At 34.8% G+C, this 19,471-nt stretch overlaps 1 protein-coding gene and 1 non-coding gene across 2 annotated transcripts; one reads left to right on the plus strand and one right to left on the minus strand.

Annotated features, from left to right (window-relative positions):
* Nucleotides 1–970: 970 nt before the first annotated feature.
* LOC120168869 lies at nucleotides 971–1,077 on the minus strand. The gene has a single exon (XR_005520610.1). It is a non-coding gene; the product is annotated as a small nucleolar RNA R71 (small nucleolar RNA).
* A 3,392-nt stretch (nucleotides 1,078–4,469) lies between these two features.
* LOC120168856 lies at nucleotides 4,470–5,643 on the plus strand. The gene is made up of 2 exons (XM_039177140.1): nucleotides 4,470–4,596; nucleotides 5,102–5,643. Exons 1-2 carry the CDS (start codon nucleotides 4,470–4,472, stop codon nucleotides 5,641–5,643), a joined length of 669 nt encoding a protein of 222 aa, XP_039033071.1.
* Nucleotides 5,644–19,471: the final 13,828 nt, after the last annotated feature.

Genomic DNA, 19,471 nt, shown 5'->3' on the forward strand with positions numbered 1-19,471 from the left:
TTGAGTTAATGGCGATTTATTCTTGTTGATTAAATGTGATTCATCTTTGTTGGATACATGAGAGTAGAGTTCATTGCATAATTATAATACAAGCAACTAATTATCATCCTAAGCTATTTGATACTTGACTTATTGCTCTTCTGTTTGCTGTAGCACTGCCTGTTATCCACATTTTGATTTCTTTACTTCGCTGCTTAATCCGTATTTATTCATTTAAACATATATCTTTTACTTTAATCCTATAACTCTTTTGTGAACATATTATATCTCTATGGGTTCGATATCCGAAGCTTAACAACTTCCACTTTACTACTTGAGACGATAATGTATGCTTGCATTTTATTGTAGCGTTATTTCAGCATCAAGTTTTTGTCGCCATTTTTGGGGATCAATAACTTTACATTTGAGTTTTTATTTTCATTTACTTACTCTGAAATCGAACAAACCTTTTACCATCGTCGAAGAGAAGCCAATCGCAATCGAGTAAACATGGGTGATCAAGTACTTGGTCACAATGCTTTACCACCGTTAATCATACTGAAGATGGAGAATTGCCACCTGACAATGGAGTTGAGCAAAATAATAATACAACATGAATGATCGTAATCAACCCATCAAGGAACACGTTGTGCCATTGCTAGATGATCTACATCCTGGCATCGTATGATAAGCAATCCAGGTTACAAACTTTGAGTTGAAGTCGATAATATTCCAGAGGCTCCAATCCATGAGGCAATATAATGGTTCATTCACTGAAGATACGAGAGAACACCTTCGTTCATTTATGGAGGTGTGATTCATTCGTACAACAAGGAGTTCTAGAGGAAGCACTGAAGCTGAAGTTGTTTTCCTCTCGCTCCGAGATAAAGGTAGAGAATGACTAAACTCGCTACCACCCAGTGTTATATCATCCTGGAATGAGTTAGCACAAAAATTCCTACTACGTTTCAATCCGCCCAATATGAATACAAAGTTGAGAAATGATATCACCTCTTTCAAGCACTTGGAAGACAAAAATTTATATGAAGCATGAGAACATTTTAAGAAGTTGATATGAAAGTGTCCAATGCATGGATTTCCTTATTGGACATAAATGCAGTGCATACTTGCATGGTGGTTGATGCTTATGCTAATGGAGCATTGATGGATAAAACATACAATGAAGCATATGGCATATTGGAGAAGATTTCCAATAACGACCCTAACACGAGGAACATGTTCAACAGACACAATGCTACAACAACGGATTCTAATCCTTTGAATTAAATGGCCTTCTAAATCAAAGCAGCAATATATATGGTGAATAAATTACAAAAGCCAGGGGGCATGTATGAGGTAACAACCACTTCTCATATATCTTATGTTTATTGTGGTGATGCACATAACTATAAGGAATGTCCCCAAAACCCCAAATCTATTTATTTTATGAGAAATTTTAATAGGGATGATAATACCAACGCATATGGGAACTCATACAATGCAAATTTACATAGCCATCCCAATTTGTCTTAGAGGTGCCAAAACTTTTCCAATCCAAATGTTGTGTAGCCTAACTTTGGAAATAAATAGTTGCATTACAATCAATAATAGATGATGCCACAACATTAGCCAGTCACGCAACCACAAAATCATTTGAATTATCAAGGGTAAAATTCTAATCAACCTCCCAACATAACCTCTTTTGAAGCCTTAATAAAGGAAAATATGGCAAGTCATTCAAAATTGCTGAGAGTATTAGAGAATCAAGTTGGACAGTTGGCGAAATGCTTTGAGCAATAGGCATCCAGTGACATTATCGAGTGATACTGAGGTTACTAAAGCCCATGGGAAGGCTCATTGCAATGAGCATTGTCAGGACATCACAACTCAAAGTTGATCCACCTTGAGAAACTAACTACCTAAAATAAGAAGAACAATAACCAACAAACCAAGGGCAAGGGTGTGGATAAAGATGCATCTACTCCATATGTTGTAGGAAAGGATGCAAGACATAATAGTAATTCTAGGTCATTTCCAGTAGAAATACCTCAAGCAGTACCCCCTGTAATACTTGTGATGTTACTACCAGTGTTGAGTCAACCAAATCCAAGACCTCCACCACCTTTTCCTCAAAGATTTAAGAAGACCAAAGAGGATAAACAATTAAAGGAATTTATTGATGTGCTTTAACAATTGATGATCAACATTCCTTTGATTGATTCTTTAGAGAAAAACATCCAAATTACATCAAGTTCATGCGAGAAGTTCTTTTCAAGAAGAGAAGGCTTGGAGAATTTGAGATCATCGCTCTAACTGAAGAGTGTAGTTCCATGGAAACAAGTTGATTACCATCAAAACTCAAAGATCCAGGGAGTTTTACTATTCCTTCTAGCATTGGTGATCAATTTGTAGGTAAGGCTTTATGCGGTTTGGGTGCCAGCATTAATCTAATTCTTTTGTTATTTTTTAAGAAATTAGGGAGTGAAGGAAATTAAGGAGTGGAGAAGCAAAACCTACCACTGTGACTTTGCAGCTTGCTAATCGCTCTACTGCACAACCATGTGGCATTTTGGAAAATATTCATGTAAGAGTAGGATAAATTATCTTTCCCATAGATTATGAAACCAACAAGGATGACCCATCATTCTTGGTCGACGTTTCCTTGCCACCGGCCGAGCTCTCATAGATGTCGAAATGGGAGAAGTTACTATATGCATACATGATGAATAAATTACTTTCAGTGTGTTGAAAAATGTTTCTTCTATTGATGATAATACTGAATGCAATTCCATGGATTTTATTGATGTTTATGTGCATGAGCAATGGGATGAGAGCCATAGCATGGAGGTTGCTATAGCCAATTCTGTGACAATGGAAGAAATAAAGGAAAGCGAAGGACTTGAAGGAAACTTCATGCAATATGTGGAGTCATTAGAACTTCCAAACAGACCTATTTAAACTCCTAAACTTTGATTGAAGAACCACCCAAGCTTCAGTTGAAACCCTTTCACGAGCATTTGAAATATGCTTTTCTTGGACCAAATGAAACTTTGCAAGTGATTATAGCAGCAAAGCTCAAAGCATCGTATGAACACAAATTGATTGATGTTATATAGTAGTATAAGTAGGCAATTTCTTAGAGCATTGTTGATATTAAGTATCAGTCCAACATTCTATATGCAAAAAATTTTGCTAAAAGACCCTGACAACAGTTCTACTGAGTAACAACGAAGGTTGAACCTGATCATTAAGGAAGTTGCTCGAAAAGAAATCATCAAGTGGATGGATGTTGGGATCATATATCCCATTTCTAACAGTAATTAGGTGAGCCCCGTGTAATGTATCCTAAAGAAGGGGGCATAACTGTAGTCTCCAATGAGAAGAATGAATTTGTGCCTACACGCACAACTACTGGATGGATAATTTACATGGGTTACCGAAAGATCAATAAACAAAAAAGAATAAATCGCTTTCTATTGTCATTTATTGATCATATGCTAGTCAGGCTTTTATTATTTTCTTGATGAGTATGGTGGTTATAATCAGATAACCATAGCTCTCGAGGACCAGAAGAAGACTACCTTTACCTGCTCATATGGTACATTTGAATTTCGAAGAATGCATTTGACTTATGTAATGCTCCAGCAACATTCCAGCACTACATGATAGTGATATTTTCTGATACGATTGAAGCTTGCTTGGAGATATTTATGAATGACTTAACTGGTTTTGATAAAGATTTTGATCAATGTCTTCTAAATTTGGCCGTTGTGTTAAAAAGATGTAAAGAGACCAATTTTATTTTGAATTTGAAAGAATGCCACTTCATGGTAACCGAGGGTATAGTGCTACAACATCGTATTTCCCATCACAACATTGAAGTAGACAAGGCCAAAATAGAAGTTATTGAGAAATTACCCCCTCTAACTAATGTAAAATCAGTTAAGAGCTTGTAGGATTTTACCAAAGATTCATCAAGGACATTTCTCAAATTACTAAACTATTATGCCCAGTGATGGAGCAAAAGAAGAAGTTCATTGTTGATGATGAATTCTTTATGTCATTTGAGAAAATCAAGTCAAAGCTTGTCAATGCCCCTATTGTAGTGGCACCAGACTGGAATTTACCTTTGAGCTAATGTGTGATGCTAGCAACCTTGCTCGACAACAAAAAAAAGAAAGTATTCCATGCTATTCATTATGCTAGTAAAACACTGAATGACACTTAAGTGAATTACACCACAATCAAAAAAGAACTGCTTGGTGTGGTGTTTTCTTTTGAAAAATTTTAACCATACTTGGTTGGAACCAAAGTCATTGTTTAGACTAACCATTAGGCCTTGAAGCATTTATTTGCTAAAAAAGACACTAAGCTGAGGTTGATTCGATGGGTATTACTCCTTTAAGAATTTGATATTGAAGTTCATGATAAGAAGGGATCCGAAAATCAAGTGACTAGCCAGTTGTCCTGATTAGAATCTGGTAGTGAATATGGAGAATACTTGTGATTATGGATTTTTTTATGAGAGGTTGCTTGCTATCGATGCTTTTCCTTGGTATGTAGACTTTGTGAATTATTTAGCTACTGGTACGCTACCACCAGACCTCATTCACCAAGGTAGAATAAAGTTCATGTGAGATATTAGAGATAACTATTGGGAGAGTCTTACATCTTCATGCAATGCAACGATAAAGTCCTAAGGAGATGGGTCTTTTAATGTGAGCAGCAAATCATTCTACACCATTCGCATAATGCACAGTATAATGGACATTTTTATGGCATGCGCACAAAAACTAAAGTACTCCAATGTGGTTACTACTAGCCTTTGTTATTCAAAGATGCCAATGACTTCGTAAAAAATTATGATCGTTGTCAATGAATCGACAATATTTATTGTCGTAATGAAATGCCAATGTAACTGATATTTGAAATCGAATTATTTAATGTTTGGGGGTTGGATTTTATGGGACCTTATTCATCTTCTTGACCAAATCGTTTTATTCTTATGGATGTGGATTATGTGTCCAAGTGGGTTAAAGCTGTAGCATTACCTTTAAGCGATGTTAAAGTTATCTTGAAATTCCTACACAAGAATATTTTTCACACGTTTGGGCACATCTAGAACATTCATCGGTGACGAGGGTTCCCAGTTTGTTAGTAGGCAAGTTACCATGCCTTGCAAACTATGGAGTAAAACATCACATTGCCACAACATACCACCCTCAAACAAATGATCAAGCCGAGGTCTCAAATCGCTTGATAAAGCAAATTTTAGAGAAGTCCGTGAATCCTTCAAGGAAGGATTTGTCTTTACGACTTGATGAAGCTTTATGGGCTTGTAGAACAGCTTACAAGACCTCTTTGGTCATGTCTCCTTATTGTATTGTTTATGGAAAAACTTATCGTTTACCCATGGAGCTGGAGCATAAAGCTATGTGGGCTTTGAAGAAGCTGAACTTTGACATTGATGCTACTGGTGAGAAAAGAATGTTGGACATCAATGAATTAAAAGAACTTCAAAATGATGCGTACGAGACCGCCTGGATTTGCAAAGACAAGAGTAAGAAATGGTGCGATAAACACATTTTTCCACATAAGTTTCATACTGGAGAATATGTGTTGTTATTTAACCCTCAAATAAAGCTATTTGTTAAGAAGCTTTGATCTCGTTGGTCTGGTCCATTTGAAATCCTTGACGTTTTTCCTCATGGAGAAGTATTGTTAAAGAATTTGGTGGATGAAAGTACATTCAAAGTCAATGGACAACGTTTATAGCATTATTGTCAACAACCAAGATCCCACATTACTTCCAATACATTAAAAGAACCTCATCCTCTTTAATCCCTTACTATTTTTAATAAGTCAATTTTGACATTATTTTAGTTTTTCTTTTATCAGCATTTTAATTTCTTTATTTCTTCCGTACAAGATTTTGCTACAACACTACTCGTTGTTTCCCTACTTATTTGCACTCCTGATGCTAGACAAAATGCTTACAACATCTACCAGGCATACAATAATTTTTTTAATTGGTAAAAGTAATATGTGAGTTGTTTCCACTTTTTGCTTATTTCATCCTCACCATCCACCTCTTTTAATCACCACCCTTCATTCAAAATCTTATACTTATCCTTATCTATCCATTCAAAATTCAAAACAAAAATCCCTTCACCAATTTTACACGTCACCTTCATTTATTTTGCCCACTAACACTAAAAAAACATTTACTTTACTTTTCTTTTCACATTCCTTTCAGCCGTTTTCTCCCCTATCCTCCACAAAGTCACCGTTTTTATCAACTTTTTCTTCTTCACTCATTACCAAACATCACCAAAAATGGATCATATTAAGAAATTTAATATGAAAGTTTTCGACCGAACATTGAATCGACCACCAAAGATGCTATCTACTCAATCGGTAGCCATATCCAACAAAGATCCGATGCAATTTATGGAGGCCAAACAACAAAGATAGTACTTAAAGGATTTCTCCAACCGTGAGTTTTGTTATGAACAAGGGTTTGATCTTACCTCTGAAGATCCAAAAGCGTTCACCTACATCACCAAGTCCATTGCCAATCTTAAATGGGGAACTTTTTGTTCCCATCCTGGTGAAATTTAATCAATTAGTTGTTTGGGAGTTTTATAGCAATTTAACTGATGAAAAAAAATCCTCTAGTGTTTGTACGAGAGAAAATGGTCCATTGGTGCACTAGACTGATTAATTTGTTGATGGGTATTGAAGATGCTAAATGCGAGCGCACGACATTTTTCAACAGCTTCACTGATGAAGCGCTGGAACAAGTTGACGTAGATGATTGTTTGGTCCCCATTTCATGTTATTTTTTGTGATGACTTGTCCATACATTGAGGACAATGCATCCCTTAGGTTTTGGGGTGTGTTGTCTATTTGTGTTTCATTTATTTTGTTTGCATGTTGAGACATTTAGGATAGTGAACATTAATGCATGTTATTTACATTGTGTTTAACATTGTTTGTAGGTTTTTATGTTGTTTTATTTAGCATTTGTAGCACCATTTAGGATTTGCATTGGTAATACTACATGTTTAATATTAGAAAATCAATGAAGCTTTTAAATAGAATTTTGATGATGCCTAATGATAAAAAAAGGAAAATTGTGAAATGCTATGGATTGCTTTAGAAACTTCTTAGGATTAGGTCCATATAAATTGTTTTTACACTTTAGGTGTATGATTTCAATACTTGGAGAATTCAAAAATTTTTGAACCCGAAACTAATATCCTTATTAGATGCTATAGTAATCCTAGAACTAGAGGTCCTTAAACTGGATCTACTAAAAAAACAAAGAATCCAATTAACTAGAGGTGCCCGTAACTGGCTCTACTAATGTATATAGAAAGAATAAAGTATTCAAATAACCTGAAGGTGCCTAAAACTGGCTCCGACATTAGTTTTAGATAAGTTGGTCGCTATAGCATTGAAAATCATTAATTGACTTGGATCAAGCTTTTATAAATTAGCTAAGTATTGATTGGATACTCCTAGCCTTCACACTTGCATTTTGTGGATTCTGATCTTAATAAGTTAATATTGCATTCCCTAATTAGAGATTATATGGATGTTGTATGTACTGTTCTATCAATGAACTGAGGGCTTAAAAAGGAAATTAAATTTTGATTTGGTTTTATGATATTATTCTGTGGTATTGTTGTTAGCTTAGTTACATTTCATGTATATTATTGCTTGAGGATAAGAAAATACTTAGGTTTAGGGTTGTGATAACTCTCCAATAGAGTTATTGTTTGAGTTCCTTATATCTAGGTTTAGTTTGAAATTCAGCATTGTTAAAACCATATTAAGATCATTTTGTATATATTTTCATGCATTTTGCACCATGAGAGATAAGTGATGAATTTGGACCAAAGCTATTATTTATTGCTAACAATTGTTACACTGATGTTGTAGCATTACTTGAAGCTACAGAGGATGTTGAGTGATTGTAATACCCCAAATAATAGGTCAGTGATTTATTTGAAAGGAATTAAAATTTGTAGGACTAAATTGAGTAATTGGTAAAGTATAAGAAATGACTTAAGTAAGACCAATTTGTAAGATATAGTTTATTGAAAAGACATTTTGGTCTTTGAGGTGAAATAAATTTAAAACCCATTTAAATTAGGGATTTAAGAAAAAGAGGAAAGTAAAAAACTTATTTCTCTTCCTCTTCTTTTTCCCGTAGGTGAGAATGTCCCTCCATAGCTTAAGGTAAGCTTCATCTTACTCATGTTTTAGGTTGATTTTGGTTGGTTATTGTAACCTTAAGTAATAGGTAAGCTTAAGGAAAGCTTATATGAGATTAAAACTATGAAATAGAGGAAATATTGGAGATTTTAGAAAATGAGTTTTGAAATGATATTTTAGTATATTAGTGTTTATTGATGTTTATTGGTAGAATTGACTTGTCAAAGTAGTAAATGAGAGATTAGAAGCATTAGATGAGTTTAAAAACATGTTAGAAATTTTGGTGTGATTCTTAGAATCAAATGTTCTCGAGGGATATTAGGTGTTTTAAGTATCTAAATAAAGGAAAGTTAGTATGGATAAGTAGAGAAGAGTTACATAATATTTGTTAGGGGTAAACATGAGGAAAATTGACCAAATTTGGGTATGTCTCGAGTTAAAAACTGGAAAACCTGGGCACGGGTATCGATACTGATAGAACAATACCGATACTATAGGCTATAATGGAAAGAATTAGCTAAGTAGTATTGGTACTGATGTAATTAGTATCGATACCGAGAGGGATGTATCGATACCGAGAGAAAGATATCGATACCATTAAAAACATAATACAAAAATGGTTTCAATACCGTAACAGAGTATCGATACCATAGTATAGTATTATCGATACCATGGTAAGGGTATCGATACTAACGAACCAAAAATGGTGAGATAGGCTGATATTGTTATAGAAAAGTTAATGATAGGTACTATTGAGTAATGTTAAGTATAATTGTTAGGTATTATACTAACAATTGATATTGTACATATATTTAATAGATATTGAACAGATCGAAATCAAGCCCCCGAATCAAGTAAAGCAAAAGGCAAAGGATAAGTTTAGGAGTAGTCAGCTTTACGTTTGGATACCAAAGCGAGGCAAGCCAGGTGAGTGCATTTAATTATGTACGTATATGCTATGGTAGTCATAGTTGTAGGAAGTATTGATGTATGCATGGTGATTACCAATTCGCACTAAGTGTGCAAAATGTTAAGAAATTCTTACTAAGTGTATGAGTTTCCGTATTGGGTACTTTGTGTGCAAAAAGTTAAGAAACTCATAACAAGTGTATGAATTTTCGTATTGGGCACTTTGTGTGGAGATAGTTAAGAAATTCATACTAAGTGTATGAATTTCTATATTGGGCACTTTGTGTACAAAAAGTTAAAAAATTCATACTAAGTGTATGAATTTCCGTATTGGGCACTTTATGTGCAAAAAGTTAATAAATTCATACTAAGTGTATGAATTTTTGTATTGGGCACATTTTGTGCAAAAGGTTAAGAAATTCATACTAAGTGTATGAATTTCCGTATTGGGCACTTTGTGTGCAAAAAGTTAAGAAATTCATATTAAGTGTATAAATTTTCGTATTTGGCACTTTGTGTGAAAAAAGTTAAGAAATTCATACTATGTGTATGAATTTACGTAATGGAACTTTGTGTACAAAAAGTTAAGAAATTCATACTAAGTGTATGAATTTCCGTATTGGGCACCTTGTGTGCTAAAAGTTAAGAGATTCATACTAAGTGTATGAATTTCTGTATGGGAAATATGTGTATAGACATAAGAAATTTATAATAAGGAGGTGGATTTTTATATTGATAATGGATATGCAAACCATATGGATTATAGTAATGGTCAAGAAATGACGGTATTTGTACTACCGATGTAAACCCTAGAGTGTTTAATGAATGGAAAGAATTCATTGAAATGTGAATTGTAATAAAATAAATTGTGTTTAGAATTTTACTTATGATTGTTTATGACTCACTAAGAAATCTCTTAACGTGTGTTAATTTCACGCATAGGTTATACTAGTAGAGGAGTAAGGAGATTTTTAACATCAAAGAAAAAGGGTCGCCTCGTCAATAACAGTATAACATACATGCCCACTTTTTGATATATTTATTTGACATGTAATGTATTTAGTAAGACACTCTAAAAAACATTTGAACAATATTTTTTGTTATGTAATTAAATTTAATGCATGTTTTATATTAGTTTTAATTAAAAATGTTTTTATAAAAAGTAACAAATTTTACGAGTTTTCAAAAGAATTGTTTTTCAAGTGATGTGTCATCTATATCTCATGTACGGAAAGGTATACGAGAGATGAGATTTACATTTATTGGTATCATAGCTATAGGTTTAGCTGATTCTTGGCTGAAATCAAGTGTAATTTGATGTAAAAATAGTTTACATGCTGCTAAGATGTCAAGTTACTGAGAGGGTATAGAAAGAAATATAATAGATGTCTCTCCTTACTAACTTAAGTACTATTTTATGAATGTTGTACTAGATGCCATATTTTACGTATTCGAGAAGAGTGGCTGGGTGAGAAAGTAGAGATGATCGGGAAGTGAAAGTTATAAGGAGAATAGCGAACATCCGATTCCGTCAGAGAATGTCAGCACACCGATGCCTCAGGGTATGCCTGTTCCAGAGTTTGGAGCTTTTATGCAAGCTCTAGATACTATCTTGACAAGGTTTCAACCTCCTCCACCTACCCCTGCTCCTCTAGTACTGCGAATGTTAATCCCAAAAGAGTTAAGAAGTTTAGGAGCTCCTGAGTTCAGGGGAGAAGAAAGTGAAGGTCCGATGGATGTGGATTTATGGTTGAATGATGTTAAGGCAATACTGGAAAGTTTGTAGTGTTCGGATCATGAAAAGTTGGACAGAGTGGTATCATTACTCCAAGGATCAACTCGGGTGTGGTGGAAAAATACGACAATGTATGCATCGCCAGAACAAGTGAGTTGGCAATTTTTCCAAGATGAGTTCAAGTACAAATACATCGGGGAATATTTTATGAGATCTATGCTACTAAAATTTCTGAACTTGAAGAGCAATGCACGAGTATGAGGCTGAATATAACACACTTAGCCATTATGTTACCGAGGTAGTTCCTAATGAAAAAGCTCGTCAGGATTGGTTTATTGAGGGTTTGAGGCCTAAGTTGAAAGAAATGATGTTGGCCTTAAACTTTTATAGTCTACAAGAAGTTATAAACAGAGCGAAGGCTATTGAAAGATCCCAAGAGGAGACGTTAGTAATGGAGCATAGTATTCAAACGGGAAAAAAGATTGGAATGTCTTCATCTATATATTATGCAAAAAGACGCAAGGGATCAGGTTCTAGATTCATTGACAGAGCTGATTATTATGCAGTTTCACGAAAAACTAAGCAATCTCATTCCTATATTGCTAGCTCGGGTAGAGCTCCTGGAGAGAAAACTCTATGTCAGACATACAACAAATCACATGGGGGAGTATGTAGGTTGCTTTCCGGTGTTTGTTTCCAATGTGGTAAATCTGATGACTTTGCTCGGAGTTGCCGAAGAAATCATGAGATAAATCAGCACAATAGGAGAGAACAGTCGCCGCACCAAGTAGAAGTAGAGGAAGAGGAAGAGGAAGATCAGGTGGTCAATATGAGTCTATCCAGAGACAAGAGACTTGGGGTGTGGCCCGAGTTTATAATATAAAGACCAGAGAAGATAGGGATAATCTGGAGATCATAACAGGTACATTTCACCTTTATGATGAGCTTGTTTTTATTATAGTTGATCCATGTTCTACACATTCGTATATTAATACAAAGTTGATTATAATTAGAGGAGTTCCTTTAGAACAAATTTCTAGTGAAATGATACCGATAAATCCTATGGGTCAAAGAGCAAGGGTGGCTAGGGTGTGTAACAAATGTCCAATTAAGATTCAAAGGGTTGTATTCTTGGAAAATTGATGAAGTTTCCATTTGATGAGTTTGAAATCATTTTGGGTATGGATTGGTTGACTCTACATCATGGATGGGTAGATTGTCACCGGAAACGGTTATTCTTAAAGGATGCGGAAGGCTCCGAAATTGTGGTGATAGGTGAGAAGGCGAAATCCCTATCCAATGTGATATCGGCCATGACCGTAAAGAAAATGATGTCAAAAGGATGCGTAGCTTTTCTAGCTAATATGATAGATACTCGAGTGTCACTAAAGTTTGATTACATGATATCCTCATAGTTAGGAGTTTCCAGAAGTTTTTCTTGGAGTGTTACCGAGTTTACCTCCAGATTTTGAAGTATAATTTAGAATTGAGGTTTATATGGGTATCGAACCTGTTTCTATGGCTCCGTATCGGATGGCTCCAATGGAGTTAAGGGAATTAAAGGAATAGTTGAAAGAACTACTTGACAAAGGATTTATCAGACCCAATGTTTCTCCTTGGGGAGCACCTGTATTTTTTGTGAAAAAGAAGGACAGGTCTATGCGGTTATGTATAGACTATAATAAACTAAATAAGGTAAGAATAAAAAACAAGTATCCTCTTCCGAGGATTGATGACCTGTGTGATCAATTGAAAGGTGCAGTAGTGTTCTCTAAGATAGATTTGAGGTCGGGGTACCATCAGTTAAAGATAAAAAAAGAGGATATCTCTAAGAGGACTTTTCAGACTCGATACGGACACTATGAATTTGTGGTAATGCCGTTTGGATTGATTAACACTTCGATATAATTTATGGACTTAATGAACAGAGTATTCCAACCTTATCTGGATCAATTTGTTGTGGTGTTTATAGATGATATCATGGTATATTCCATGTTAAAAGAGGATCATGATGTTCATATTCGAGTGGTCCTTCAGATACTTCGTGATAAGAAGTTGTACGTGAAGGCATATAGTATCTATAGAAGGCATAAGAGTGGATCCCAAAAAGATTCAAGCTATAGTGGATTGGCAACCCCCAAAGAATGTTTCCAAAGTTCTAAGTTTCTTGGGGCCCGATGGTTATTATAGGCGATTTGGGAAGAATTTATCAATATTAGCTTTTCCTCTAACTAAGTTGTTACAGAAATGTATGCCTTTTATTTGGACAGAAAAGTGCCAAGAAAGTTTTGAAATGATAAAGAGAATTGTAACTGAGGCTCTAAAGCTCGTGCAACCTGAGTCGGGTAAAGAATATGTCGTTTACAGTGATGCATCCCATAATGGGTTAGGATGTGTGCTGATGCAATAAGGTAAAGCGGCAGCTTATGCCTCAAGATAATTGAAGAATCACAAGAGAAATTACCTGAAGCATGATTTAGAATTGGCCGCAGTGGTGTTTGCTTTAAAAATCTGGCGCCATTATTTGACGGTGAGCGTTGTTATGTTTACACAGATCATAAAAGTCTAAAGTATTTTTGACTCAAAAAGAGCAGAACTTGAGGCAGATAAGATGGATTGAACTCTTGAAAGATTATGATTTAGTTATTAACTATCATCCGGGAAAGACTAATGTGGTATAGATGCACTCAGTCGAAAGACTTTTACAGCTTTGAGAGATTTATACGCACGTATGTATTTGAATGAAGATGGTTCTTTGATTGCCGAATTAAAGTTAAAACTGATGCTTTTGGATAGTGTAAAAGAGCTGCAAGCTCAAGAAAAGAAATATTTGATGAGGTTTGCGTAGGTTGAAAAAGAAGAGACCAAATATTTCGAATTAAGGGATAATGGATGTTTATATTACCATGGAAGGCTTTCCATTCCCGATGATGATTTGAGGAAAGATATTCTTTGCGAAGCCCATTATAGTTCTTTGACTATACACCTAGCCGGGAATAAAATGTATCAAGCCTTGAAGAGTCGTTATTGGTGGCCTGGCATGAAAAGAGCTGTAACAGAGTTTGTTGCTAAATGTTTTTCATGTCAGCAAGTGAAAGCTGAACATCAGTGCCATCCGGGTTACTGCAACCAATATCCATTCCTGAGTGGAAGTGGGAGCGAGTAACAATGGATTTTGATTCGGGTTTACCGTTGTCACTGGGTAAAAAAGACTTGATTTGGATAATAGTAGACAGATTGACCAAGACTGCTCATTTTATCTCGGTTCGAGTAGACTACTCGATGAATAAGGTTGCAGAGTTGTATATAAAAGAAATAGTGACACTGCATAAAGTACCGATATTGATAGTGTTCTATAGAGACCCAAGGTTTACTTCAAGATTCTGGAAGTCTTTACATGAGTCATTGAGTACTTGATTGAACTTCATTACAACTTTTCATCCGCAAACAGATGGTCAATTAGAATGAACTATTCAGATATTGGAAGATATGTTAAGGGCATGTGTGATTGAATTTAAAGGATCATGGGATAAGTACTTTCCTTTAGCGGAATTCGCGTATAATAATAGTTATCGATCCAGTATTAAGATGGCCCCATATGAAGCTTTGTATGAGAGGAAGTGCAGGATCCCATTAAATTGGTTTGAACTGAAAAATCGAGACCTGGTCGGCCCAGATTTCATGAAAGATATGGAGGATAAAGTAAAAATTATCCAGAGCAATCTAAAGACAGCCTTAGATCGCTAGAAGTCTTATGCAAATTTGAAAAGAAAAGAAATAGAATATCAAGTGAGAGATAAAGTATTTTTGAATGTATCGCCTTGGAAGAAGGTATTACGTTTTGGGCGAAAAGGAAAACTGATTCCGAGATTTATTGGACCGTATGAAATATTAAAAAGGGTTGGACCCATGGCTTATCAGTTAACACTGCCTCCTGATATGGAAAAGATCCACAATGGTTTTTACGTATCCATGCTTAGAAGGTAGAGATCAGATCCATCCCATATTATTACTCTGGAAGAAATAGAGATCCGACCAGATTTAATTTATGAGGAGGAACCAGTGCGGATCTTGGCTAATGAAACCAAGGAATTACGTAACAAAAGGGTTTCATTGGTTAAAGTGCTTTGGTAGAATCATAAGGATGGGGAAGCTACTTGGGAACGAGAGGAGGATATGAGAAAGTAATTTCCATACCTCTTAGTTTCATGTACTCATTTTAAATTCGAGGTAGATTTTTCTAAAGGGGGAGAATTGTAATACCCCAAATAATAGGTCAATGATTTATTTGAAAGAAATTAAAAATTTGGAGGACTAAATTTAGTAATTGGTAAAGTATAAGAAATGACTTAAGAAGACCAATTTGTAAGAGATAGTTTATTGAAAGGGCATTTTGGTCTTTTAAGTGAAATAAATTTAAAACCCATTTAAATTAGGGATTTAAGAAAAAAATGAAAATGAAAAACTTATTTCTCTTATTCTTCTTTTCCCGTGGATGAGAGTGTCCCTCCATAGCTTAAGGTAAGCTTCATCTAACTCATGTTTTCGGTTGATTTTGGTTGGTTATTGTAACCTTAAGTAACATGTAAGCTTAAGGAAAGGTTATATGAGATTAAAACTATGAAATAGAGGAATATTAGAGATTTTAGAAAAAGGGTTTTGAAATGATATGTTAGTATATTAGTGTTTATTGATGTTTATTGGTAGAATTGACTTGTTAAAGTAGTAAATGAGATATTAGAAGCATTAGAAGAGTTTAAAAACAAGTTAGAAATTTTGGTGTGATTCTTAGAATCAAATGCTCTTGAGGGATATTAGATGTTTTAAGTATCTAAATGAAGGAAAGTTAGTATGCATAAGTAAAGAAGAGTTACATAAAATTGTTATGGGTAAACATGAGGAAAATTGACCAAATTTAGGTATATCTCGGTTTGAAAATTGGAAAACCTTGGCACGAGTATCGGTACTGATAGAACAATACCGATACTATAGGCTATAATGGGAATAATCAACTAAGTAGTATCAGTAGTAATGTAATTAGTATCGATACCGAGAGGCATGTATCGATACCGAGAGGGATGTATCGATACCGAGAGAAAGGTATTGATACCATTAAAAAACGAATACAAAAATGATATCAATACATAACAGAGTATCGGTACCATAGTATAGTAGTATCGATACCATGGTAAGGGTATCGATACTAGCAAACCAGAAATGGTGGGATAGGCTGATATTGTTATAGAAAAGTTAATAATAGGTACTCTTGAGTAATGTTAAGTGTAATTTTTAGGTAATATACTAACAATTGATATTGTACATGTATTTAATGGATATTGAATAGATCAGAATCAAGCCCCTGAATCAAGCAAAGCAAAAGGCAAAGGCCAAGTTCCGGAGTAGTCATCTTTACGTTTGGATACCAAAGCAAGGCAAGACAGGTGAGTGCATTTAATTATGTACGTATATGTTATGATAGTCATAGTTGTAGGAAGTATTGATGTATGTATGGTGATTACCAAATGGAACAAAGTGTGCAAAAAGTTAAGAAATTCATACTAAGTGTATGAATTTCAGTATTGGGCGCTTTGTGTACAAAAAGTTAAGAAATTCATACTAAGTGTATGAATTTTCGTATTGGACACTTTGTGTGCAAAAAGTTAAGAAATTCATACTAAGTGTATGAATTTCCGTATTGGGCACTTTATATGAAAAAGTTAAGAAATTCATACTAAGTGTATGAATTTCCGTATTGGACACTTTGTGTGCAAAAAGTTAAGAAATTCATACAAAGTGTATGAATTTCCGTATTGGGCACTTTATGTGCAAAACGTTAAAAAATTCATACTAAGTGTATGAATTTCCGTATTGAGCACTTTATGTGTAAAAAGTTAAGAAATTCATACTAAGTGTATGAATTTTCGTATTGGGCACTTTGTGTGTAAAATGTTAAGAAATTCGTACTAAGTTTATGAATTTCCGTATTGGGCACTTTGTGCGCAAAAAGTTAAGAAATTCTTACTAAGTGTATGAATTTCCACATTAGTACTACCGATGTAAACCATGGAGTGTTTAATGAATGGAAATAATTCCTTGAAATGTGAATTGTAATAAAATAAATTGTGTTTAGAATTTCACTTATGATTGTTTATGACTCACTAAGAAATCTCTTAATGTGTGTTAATTTCACGTGTAGGTTTTACAAGCAGCGGAGTATGGTGATTTTTGGACATCGAAGAAAAAGGGTCGCCTCGATAGTAACAATATGACATACATGTCTACTTTTTGATGTATTTAGTTGGCATGTAATGTATTTAGTAAGACGCTCTAAAAAACATTTGAACAATATGATTTTTTATGTAATTAAATTTAATTCATGTTTTATATTAGTTTTATTAAAAATGTTTTTATAAAAAGAAACAAAATTTTACGGGTTTTCAAAAAAGAACTGTTTTACAAGTGATGAGACATCTATATCTCTTGTATGGAAAGGTATACGGGAGATGAGTGTTACAGTAACGCTGCAGCAACCGATGAATCACCAAGCGGTTATGCGAACCTTCTAGAATGGACAACTGGCGAGGATAACTTTCAAATAGCTACAAATATATTAAATGTGGAGGATTTCTATTTGTTGAAGGTTGAATTATTTAGCCTATAAATTGGAGATCTCTCCATTATTCATCATTCAATTCCCTCATCTTTAAAAATTATCTTTACCTATTTCACTTTCTAATCAGCCATGGTTTCCTAAACCCGTCGTCAGGGAGCCCTACAATAGCACGAGAGCTTGGTGAGTAGCATCAGCAGTCAAGAGGATCATCTTCCTTCTACTTTTGCTCATCATTTGAGATAGGGAAGTAGCAAGTAGTCTAGGATGTTTGTTAATTTGTGAATGATATGTTGGTTATAAACTTATGGCTTGTGGATGTTTTTATTATTTTATGCTTTGACTCTATGATTATGTGCTACTATACTTCCACGATAATTCATATTACCTTTGTTCATATTACCTTTGTTCAACATTGGTTTTTTATGTATGGATTGTTGATGGTATTTAGAAATATAAATCATTGATAGTTCATATTACCTTTGTTCAACATTGGTTTTTTATGAAAAGCAATCTTGCATGATAAGATACATCCTTCGAATTATCTAGCATGGTTAATTGTTTAATTACTTGAGTTAATAATGATTGATTCTTGTTGATTAAATGCGATTAATCTTTTCTGGATACATGAGAGTAGAGTTTATTGCATAATTAAAATACAATTAGCTAATTATCATTCTAAGCTATTTGATACTTGACTTACTGCTCTTCTGTTTGCTGTAACACTGCCTGGTATTCTCGTTCTGATTTCTTTACTTCACTACTTAATCTTTATTTCTTCATTTCAACATATATCTTTTGGTTTACTCCTACAAATCTTTTGTGAACATATTAGCTCTTTATGGGTTCGACATCTGAAGCTTAACAGGTTCCACTTTTCTACTTGAGAGGATAATATATGCTTGCATTCTGTTGTAGCATTATTATCAGCATCAAGGATCACTAGTCAACACCAATGGAGCAACACCATTCCTTTCCATAGTCATTGAAGGACTAGCTGCCACCTCACCAGATTGACCATAAGACAACACCTCTACTGTTGGATCAGTCAAAGAACACCTCAACTGATCATTACTATTCACGGTTGTTAGACTATTACAACTCAAACTTGCTGGACCACCACCACTCACGACTGTCGGATTATTAACACTCATGATTGTTGGATCACCATCACACGGCTATTGGATCACTTTGAGCTACACTTGGTTGGCCACTGCCATGCACTCCACCAAAACTACGTTGCACAATTGTCAATGTATTGTGCAGTCCAGGACCATTAACACTTGCACTAACACTGCACCAAGACATGCTAGGTGCACTATGCACAACATCTTGAAACTCAACACCCAAGCCAGCTCTGGACTGCAGTATTTGCACAGTCATAGGAACAACAAAAATATCAGCACTTGGACATGGCACCTCCTATGAAGAAAACACTACACCACAAACTATAGCAAACGAAAAAATTATCTCATCAAAAATTACATGAGACAAATAGACTTTCCCGTCCACTGCAAAGCAAAAATATCCCTTATGTTACGAACTATATCCAAGAAAGGTACAAGGTTGCGACTGGAAATTAAATTTATGCGAGTGAAATGGTCATAAAAAAGGAGACCACCGACAACTAAACACCTGCAAATGATTGTATTTAGGAACCTCCCTAAGAAACTTCTCAAATGGAGATACCCTGCAAAGAACCTTTGTAGGTAACCTATTAATCAAATTGACCGCCGTCACAACCGCATACGATCAATACTTCAAAGTCAATGATGCTTGAGCCAACAACGACAAAGAAACATCAATGACCTACATATGTTTATGTTCAACAACACCATTTTATTGTGATGTATGAGGAAATGTCACACGATGCATCAAACTGCCATTTTGAAGGACTTTTGACAACCTCCGAAATTCCAGACCCCAAACACTTTGAACTTTAATGCACACACAAAATTGAGTTTGCACCATCCTTTGAAACAAAAGAAACACATTCAATGCTTGAGACTTATCAC

The sequence above is a fragment of the Hibiscus syriacus genome, unplaced genomic scaffold (genome assembly GCF_006381635.1).
Source record: "Hibiscus syriacus cultivar Baekdansim isolate YM2019G1 unplaced genomic scaffold, ASM638163v2 tig00111721_pilon, whole genome shotgun sequence".
Taxonomy (NCBI): Eukaryota; Viridiplantae; Streptophyta; class Magnoliopsida; order Malvales; family Malvaceae; genus Hibiscus; species Hibiscus syriacus.